The sequence below is a fragment of the Linepithema humile genome, chromosome 4 (assembly GCF_040581485.1).
Source record: "Linepithema humile isolate Giens D197 chromosome 4, Lhum_UNIL_v1.0, whole genome shotgun sequence".
In the NCBI taxonomy this organism is placed as follows: Eukaryota; Metazoa; Arthropoda; class Insecta; order Hymenoptera; family Formicidae; genus Linepithema; species Linepithema humile.
In genome coordinates this window covers 21033844-21043456 of record NC_090131.1, presented here as the reverse complement: position 1 = coordinate 21043456, position 9613 = coordinate 21033844, and the positions used below count along the sequence as shown (strand labels likewise).

The 9613-nt window shown below is 29.3% G+C and overlaps 1 protein-coding gene across 1 annotated transcript; it reads left to right on the top strand.

Moving 5' to 3' along the window:
• The first annotated feature begins 1933 nt into the window (after positions 1 to 1933).
• LOC136999384 (cytochrome P450 4C1-like) lies at positions 1934 to 8541 on the top strand. Its single transcript, XM_067353298.1, has 11 exons — positions 1934 to 5060; positions 5273 to 5379; positions 5438 to 5528; positions 5659 to 5844; positions 5965 to 6034; positions 6103 to 6229; positions 6800 to 6973; positions 7049 to 7117; positions 7340 to 7502; positions 7590 to 7769; positions 8330 to 8541. The coding sequence occupies exons 1-11, from the start codon at positions 4862 to 4864 to the stop codon at positions 8497 to 8499; spliced, it is 1536 nt and encodes a 511-aa protein (XP_067209399.1). The 5' UTR covers positions 1934 to 4861; the 3' UTR covers positions 8500 to 8541.
• Positions 8542 to 9613: the final 1072 nt, after the last annotated feature.

Sequence of the window (9613 nt, the reverse complement as noted above, 5' to 3'; positions counted from 1 at the left end):
GACTATCGTTTCGATAAGTCACGCTTTTTTATCAACAATCGTTACTCTTTGTTGATAAAAAAGCGCGACTCCTTATAACATCTTCGATTTGGCTTACTAAGGGCGGTATTTATAGTCCGTTCTTATATTTAAAATCGTCTTAAGCACGGACTTATATTCGCTCTCTTCGTCACACATAGATTGTGTCTGACGAAGAGAGCGAATATAAGTTCGTGCTTAAGACAATCTTGAATATGAGAACGGACTATGAATACCGGCCTAATTGTTAAGTTGTCCAGACTCAGTGGAATAGCAGAAACAAACAACTCTATTCGTACTGATTGCTTTCTCTGTAAAAGATATTATTTTTTAAATACTTTGCCTATAGTACTTAAAAAATGTTATTTCACTTTCATCTCTGTCTTGCAAAAACTCCCGTATAAAAACAAGACAGTTATTAATCTGTAGGAATTGTTAATGTTTAATAACATCTTAAAAGATTTGTAGCTATTAATAATACATATCAAATATTTTTACTCTATATATAAATATGTACAGTTTTAGTAAAATGAGAGATGCAAAGATATTTAAATTAGATTGTATTTTAAGTAAAATAAGGAAATCAAAAGAATAATGCATAATTATAATATACAAGGTGTCTGACTGCTCCCGCAAGTTTGTTCGTGTGTAGGTAGGGTAAGTCAAATTAAATACGTAAATCCTCTAACATTTTGAAAAAAAAAACAAAATTTTGAGTGAAATTTCTACTGGAACGTCGCAAAAACCTTACGGAACGTTATTTAAATGTTTCAAAGGTTTTAATGTTACGTTTCTGAAATGTTTCTGGGATCTTTCTGTGCTATCAGGGACGTATATAAAGAAATCTGCATGTCTTTTAAAACATGATAAAAAATTACTATTGTTACTTTTTTCTTAATTTTCCACTAAGGAGATCTTCTCCAGAAAACTCTTTACTAAATACGAATAATTCTTCTCCCGAGAAAAAAATTGACAGAGTTAAGAATCTAATGGATTTGTACTGAAAAAATGATAAATTTTGAAAAATGGCCAAAGTTCACCAATTTTATATATCGTATATACGTCATCTTATATTCTAGAAATGTCGTTATTTTGTCGTCATATGACGTCAAAGGTTTGTAACTTGTCATTTTAACGTCATTTTTTCGTCATTTTAAAGGTTAATTTTAAAGGTTAATTTGACGTAGCCAATGATTAAAAAATGACGTTATAATAATTTTATTATTTGGGCTAATACTTTATACACACAGTATTTTTCTATATTTACGATTCATTGCTATTATGTAAAGGCATAAAATTCAAGAAAAAATCATGCATACTTTCAAACAAAAAAAAACTTCTGATCTCATTCAAGATTTAGTTCAAGTTTATCAAGTTGTAACGTTAACCAAAGCATTGAAAGAATAAGAGTAATATTGCGCGCTGGAGAAATTAATTACTTAATGTACCAACCCGAGGAAAAATGGTATAATTGGTCAGATCATATAAAATTACATATGTTATCAGATCATTTCATAACTAATTATATATGTTTACATCTGACTAATTATATCATTTTTTCTCAGGAATTTTTTTTGCCGATTTAAATTACATTGTTATTTATTAATTACAAATACATTAAATTATATTTAAATCAAATAAGTTACTTATTTGAAAATTCAGCATTAACCTGCAATGCAGTTACGGCTATAGTATGTCTTTCAAACAGCAACACGCAGCGAAACAATGTCTCGTAAAATATTAAATTATAATTATTATAATAATTATAGCTGGGAAAATAAATATACGTTTCAACAAAGATTTTCAAAGATTTTCACTGGACTGTAACCGACGGTAACAACCAAGAAAGTGAGCATTGTGTTTTGATATTAGGAATTATATTTTATAGATGTATACAGAATTGACCGCGAGACGTGCGAGTGAATAAACGCAAAATCTTGAAACAGACGAAGACGGAAGAAGTGTGTTAAGATTGCTGTTTTCGTATTCAGCTGTTGTTGTATTCAGCTGTTTTAATAGAAAAATAAAATATATACAGAAATTGTTGAAAATTAAATTACATATAACACTAAACTTTCATACATTTATTTTCAATAATTTCTTTATATATTTTATTTCTCTATATGTACTTTATACTACTCTATAACAATCTTCAAACCATAAAAGAATTTTTTAATAGACGGTCGAGAATTTAGAGAAATTTACTTTTATTTTAACTTTAATTATTTATTTTATTTTTATATTTATTTCTTTTATTTTTGCACAAGATATGGTCCATCAACATCAAAACAATAAAAATTACTTTTACCTTAAATTATAATTTTTAAAAAGTGGTACGATAGGGCTCCAGGCGACGATTCACTTAAAAAAAATCGAACGCGCCTAGTTAGTGGAACTCAAAGGTGGTGTGAAAGACCACTATTAATAACACTTAAAATTACTAATGAACCAATAATACGCTACACATACTTTAACATGCTAACAAGAGTGCAATAAATCTTTGATTTATTTGACTGCATTTGTAAGATGTATTTGACTGCATTGTATGTTACCGTTTCTCCACTAATCTCCACAGTACAGTAACTTTTGCTAATATGCAGTAATTTAAAATAAATAGTTAAAAATCTTCCAGGTGTGTAATCTTTCGATAGAGATAAATGTTAAGAAGCAAGCGTGGCTAATCGATTAAGGCGAGTGGCAGGAATATTGAAAATCTTATGTTTGAAAACTGCTTTTGTAACATTTTTTTTCTTTTTCGATATTTGTTTCTAGCACTGTACCATCAAGTGAATCATTAGATTATGCTTTTGGCTAAAAAATATTATTTTATATTTATTAACAATAATTGCACATGTTAAATTGCACTTTCTTGCAATATGTATGTTGTAAAATGACTTTATTTTTCTATTTATAATAGCAAATCAGTATTTTTTTTTAAATAATTAGTTATTAGTTTAACATATGCAAATATATTATTAATATACGAAATAATATTTTTTAGCCAAAAAAACATTATTAACTAACTTACACTGTTAGAAACAAATGTGGAAAAAAGAAAAAAAAAAGTTGCGAAAATCAAGTCTCGAATACGGGACTTCGAATCCGCTAGGCACTCGCCTTACTCGATTAAAAGCGCTTGTTTCTGAGCATTTGCCGTCCGCAATGTGTTTACGTCGGCTCGATGGTAGCAAGACATAGACGTCCGCTCTCTCTCTATAGCCGAACGGCCGAGCGCACACAGACGCGTGACGTAGCGCTTCTTACTTGTGTTGGGGCTCGAGAGCCGCGATAGTAGATATCGCATCACTGACCTGCATTATACATATTTAAATTGCTGTATTTTTGATTTTTTTAAATTAAAATTTTCCGTATCTTTAAACGTTAACCTTTTGCTCAGAATATCAGTTGTGCTGGCATGAGCATTCATTTCGATAACTCAAAGTTTGCAAAATTATTGCATCGTAGATTAGCTATTATTTCTCTGATTTTTTACTATTTTATAGTATTTTTACAAATTTATCAATTAAAAAAAAATACATTTTGATTCCCTGGTACATTCAGAAACTGTTCAAAATTTTACTTTTTTTTTCTTTTTATTAAACTAAAAAAAATTAGACTAAAAGTTAAAGATGAAGACATTTTCTTCTTCCAAGATGTGATGAATTTAAACAAGCTACAGAAAATTTGTAAATCTTTTTACGAATGAGATTACGAACAGCCATGAACTGCTACTAGAAAAGTTTTTAATAACCGTAATAAACGTAAAAAAAGACAGACACCTCTCACAGTTACTATTGTTATCCTTGGCCCGAAAATTATATTGGTTCTTATGGAAGGACTTTTTCTAATTGATTCTTATGGAAGGACTTTCTCTACTATGTTATAGAATTCAATGGCAACAAGTAGTCTGACAACTTGTAGCCATAAAAGATGTGCGGTGCTTTGCCTCAGGCACGGCGCATCCGTAACGCGATGAGGTTCCTTATTTCTTGACTGCCAAATATCAATGCTTTAAACGCGATTTTTAAGATCTTTTTCTTTTTAAATAATTAATTCAATAACAAAGTTTCTATTATTACATTTATAATATAATAATCCTAAAATATTATTTATGATATAATAATCTTAAAATATTATTAAATTATATTTGATAGATTAGATCTAAAGATCGTGTTTAAAACATTTGATATTTGGCAGTCAATCGCATTACGTGACGACCAAATGCGCCCTATATAAAGCAGGATACACACCTTGATTGCAGTTATCAAGCAATTTCTTGTTAAAATAGAAGGGGGAGTAGACGTGGACGGTGGACATGGACTCATGAAATTCGGCTGAAATGTGCAGTTTATATCGAGCTCTGTTGAAGACGATAAACTGTGACGCGTTCGTTACTTAAAGACGTCTGGCAAAAACTTTTTTTTATTAAAACAGAAATATAAAAAAATATCATACGAGAAAGTCGAAAAAACTTGTATCAGACACTAACACGAACTCACTGTTATTTATAAAAGACTGGTTTCACAACTGGATTTTCAGTTGCATTGTAACTACCGCGGTGTGCGCTATTTGCTTATCACATTTAAACTGTCTACCATTTCAAACAGTAAATTTCAAAAAGCAATAATAATAATCGTATAAAACCTATGTAATAATTAAATTAGTTTTAATTTATTTAATTAATTAATTAATAGTTTAGAAAATTAGTACACGAATATTTTAGTCTATTAAAAATTAAAAAATAAAGAATTATCGAACAATTTACAAGAAAAATAAATAATCAATAATAATTTTTTATTTATTGCAAATTTATACTACGAATATTACGAGTTAAGTTTAAAAAATGTATATTTATTTCACACACATCTTTACAAATATGCTTTTTGTAATAGTCATAATACTGTTTCTTGTGTATCTTTTCGAACTTAACAAGAAAAAATATTACAAATTAAAAAGAAATTTGCAATTTGCCTTTTCGTTGCCTGGTGAATCTATATTGACAGTGTTTATCAAAACGCTGCAAATTGCTTGGAAATATGAAGGTAAATAAAATGCTCTCAATAGATTAACCGAATTCAATATTAATATTTCAACATAATAAAATATATTTTCTCATGTTTATAATTTAAATATTATATTTTTATTTATTTAATTAAATAATGTAACTTTATAATGCAAAGAAAAAGAATTTATGTTCAAACAATAACAATCACAATTGTGTAAACAATATCAAATGTAAAATATAATGTTGCAGAATTAGTAAATTATTTGTTAACGTTTACTAAAAAATATGGAAGCCCTAGCCGTTTTTGTTTCGGAACAGATTTATTTGTACTACTTGCAAAACCTGAGGATTATAAGGTAAGTTTAGAGAAAATAATTATTTTAACAATATAATATATTGAATTATAATACGCAGGTCGTACTTGCGAACGTGAACGGCAATTACAAAAGCTCAGTTATGAAACTGTATTCTCCACTTCTTGGGAACGGAATTATCAGAGTTTCAGGTATTACGCCTATGTTCAAGTATGACGAACGTTTATTTGATTTATTTATATATTTGTTTATATAGTTATAATAATATATTGATACAATACTATACTTTTTACTATTGAATACTGTAATTAATATTTGTAGGTGCAGCTCATAGGTTACGGCGCAAAATAATACAATCCTCTTTGAATGCCAAGTCAGTGTCTGATTACATAACATTTTTTGATAATTATAGCAATTATTGTGGGGATTATTTGGAAAAAGAAGTTGGTGGTCATACGTTTGACATAAAGCCGTACATAGGGCGATACGTGACTGATATATATTTAGGTGAAAATTGTGCAAATATGACATATGTTGATTTATAACAAATTTTTGTAACAAGTTGCTATTATAGATACAATTACAATTAATGCTATAATTAAATATAAAAGTTAAATAATATTACAGCATCAATTGGAGGTATAGAAGGAACGGCGTATAAAGGTGAATATGATGAACTACTGTACTGGCAAGAAAGGTATATAGATCTCATATTATTGAAGACGTGTGATTTATATTTCAATTATTAATATATAATTTTTTCAGATTGATGAAATATATGTATAAAAAAATGGCAACACCATGGCTACAATTGGAATGGATTTTTTCTCTGAGCGATAACGCGAAACAACAATCCGTTGGTCAAAAAATGATACGAAACTTTGTTCATAAAGTAATCTTCAAATATTTCTTATATAATTTATCTAATCATATAAAACAGGCCTGGCCAAAAGCTTGCTCGTGAGTAGCCTTCAGAGTCCGCTGGATGGGGACTCGGCCCCCACTATCTCGCCGTCCCCACTTATGTTTATTCGCTATCTTTTGTTCTAAGCCTTAGATATAAAACATTTAGTGCATTTGATATTAATCAACATTTTTTATCTTATATTTCATTTTATTATAACACATTTTTGAAATTTTTATTTTTTATTAATGCAGCAAGCATATAATAATACATACAAAATGATGATAAGATATAATAAGTTAATAAGTTGATAAGATGATACAATTAATTAAATAAGTTGATGATAAGATTCGCGAATTATATAATTGTATATCACTTATTTTATTACATTATCATGTTTTTTATTTTTATGAAAAAAATATGCGTACGTATGCCACTGAACATTATTAACTAAAACACGATAATTCTAACAATATTACATATAATGGCAATTTTTGTCAACACATATTATTAATTAATATACTGTATTATTTCATGTATGTGTAGATAATATTGCAGAAATCAGTGGAACGCGATACTCCAAATTATGATAATGAGATCCTCCAAAAGCCAAAATCCGTTGCTAGCAATTATTTGAACTATGTAAAGCAACTGTCTGATGATGCTACGGGTAAATCCCGCGCGGTGAGCGATGAAGACGTAAATGACGATATTCGCAATCTCTATGCGGCTGTAATGTCACTTATTGTATAAATAGTTAAAAATTGTACAAGTACATTTAGATTACTATAAATTTATCTTTTACAGATACAAAATACAGTTATGGAATTGACATCCTTTATTTTTCTATTGTTGGGAATACATACAGAAATACAAGTTAGTGAAACTGTAATGTGATATGCAGAATATAAAACAAGAAAAATTGTATTTGTCTTTGCATTATAATGATAAATCATTTTACATATACATATATAATTGTATAATATATAGATTAAAATTATTAATTTTATTTTTCACATTTCTTATGAGACACGTTAGTCAACTTTTTAAATGTTACTTCAGATATCCGTTTTATTAATTATGTATTTCATTATTTAGGAAAAGTTGCGAAAAGAAATATTGCTTACATTCGGAAACGACAAGATTGATGCCAAGCGTCTCACGAGCATTCGATATCTTAATATGGTGATTCAAGAAACACTAAGATTGTTTCCTCCAGCACCTATAATTGCGCGACAACTTACGGAAGATATTAAACTGGGTATTGTATAGTGCAATATTTTTTGTAACACAACAGTCACAATGAAGAAAAATAAGTTTGTGAGTTACGAAGACGCGTTGATTTCAGAATCATGCGTCTTGCCGAATGGGTGTTACGTTATAATACCAGTGTTTACTATTCATCGTGATCCTGCATATTGGAATAAACCGGAGGAATTTATTCCTGAACGATTCTCGCCCAAAAACTCGTCAAGTCATTATCGCTACACTTACATTCCATTCGGCACAGGTCTTAGAGATTGCCCAGGTAAATTTTTAAAAATTTTTTACTTTGAAAATGATGTAAACCAATTTTGAAAAATTCAAAAACTATCAATATTACACCAATAGCATATTTAAATATTTGCATATTTAACACGGTCCGTACCAAGCCGGTTTTCCGTGACTATTGATGGCCCACGCTGGTGCATTTATTATTTGAGCTCAAAACATATGTATTGTAATAAATTTAATATTGATGTATTATTAAAATAATGTAGAACAAAAGAAATAAGTTGTAAAATGTTTTGTAATAATGTATTTCTTTATACTTAAAATATCAAACAGTCTGAATGAAAAGCAGCGTGGGCCATCGGTGATACACGTGACACATAACGTACACGTTTATTATTTTATTAAAGTTTATAATTTTTTAAATTTAAATTTTCAATGTTTTAAAATTATTAGATTTTGAATATTTTACAATAAATAATAAAAGAGTTTGATTGAATATTTAGTATACTTATACTCACGTATAGATATTGTAGTATGTTGTTTTAACAACTTTTTTATACTTTTTTTTACACTTTGTTTATATTTTTGTTTAAGGTCAACGATATACTTTTCTGTCCGTGGGAGCAGCAATAGTAAATTTATTGCGGCGGTTTCGCTTTGTAGCAACTGGCAGTGTAAAAGATGTAAAATTAACAAATGATATTTTATTACGATCTCGAGACGGTATCAAATTATCTATGTTTCGCTTAGAAGATCATAGATAAACAGTATACCTTATGTATATACCACGAATGTACACTGCATATCTTTGGAATATACCTATGTATGTACTATGGACATCCTATGTACATACATGTGGTAATTATTTCACATACATAGGATTTGCGATGTACATACTTTTCGCATTCTCTGTATATACAGAGAATATACAATATCGATATATGTATATACATAGGACGTACATAGAATGTCCTAATGTTTATTGGGTAATTGCAATAAAATTTCTTAATCTTTTCTATTTAATTATGTAATATTTTTGTGGATTTTAAATAATTAGATGTAATACCATATGTTACTCCAAAAAGATAATAAAATAATAGAAAAATTTGTAATTAGTCTTTTACTACGACAATGTCTCATTAAACCACGATGCATAAACGAGCATAAGAAACACTAGAAGCATATAGATATGCAATATAATTTTTACAAATTATTATGTAAAAATTACTTACTTTACTGTATTTTAAAAAATGCATTATTTTGTTTATTATATATTAGGTGTACAAATTAGTTCGATCCGTTTTTTTGTGTTCAAAAATGCATTAATTTCAAAACAAAATGAATGAACAGATTAATTAAAGTATTGTCCATCGCTGGCTACTACTTTTTCCCATCTCTCAACCAATTTTCGAATTCCATCTCGAAAAAATGATTTGTCTTTGGAGGCGATCCAAGTTTGGAGCCAATTTTCGATTTCTGCGAAAGAAGTGAACCGGTGACTTGCCATCGTGCTGCATCTTTCGGAACAGCCAGTAATCAGAAGGAGCAATGTCCAGAGAATACAGCGGCTGCGGTAAAACATCCCATTTGAGCGTTTCTAAATATTTTTTTACGACTTTTGTGACATGAGGCCGAGCGTTGTCATGAAGAAGAATAACTTTATCATGTCTTTGCTCGTATTCCGGCCGTTTTTCTCGCAATTCACGGCTCAAACGAACCAATTGAAGCCGATACCGATCGCCCGTAATGGAATCGCCAGGTTTCAGCAGCTCATAGTAAACAACACCCTTTTGGTCCCACCAGATACAGAGCATGATCTTCGAACCATGAATGTCCGGCTTTGGTGTTGATGTTGAGGTCGATGGCAACGATTGACCG

What these genes read in the sequence shown, in the direction of transcription:
- LOC136999384 (XM_067353298.1), top strand. Translation starts at nt 4,862, where the DNA reads ATGTATATTTATTTCACACACATCTTTACAAATATGCTTTTTGTAATA. An exon ending in CAAAACCTGAGGATTATAAG is followed by an intron (nt 5,380 to 5,437) that starts GTAAGTTTAGAG and finishes TATAATACGCAG; the next exon opens with GTCGTACTTGCGAACGTGAA. An exon ending in TTCGCAATCTCTATGCGGCT is followed by an intron (nt 6,974 to 7,048) that starts GTAATGTCACTT and finishes TATCTTTTACAG; the next exon opens with ATACAAAATACAGTTATGGA.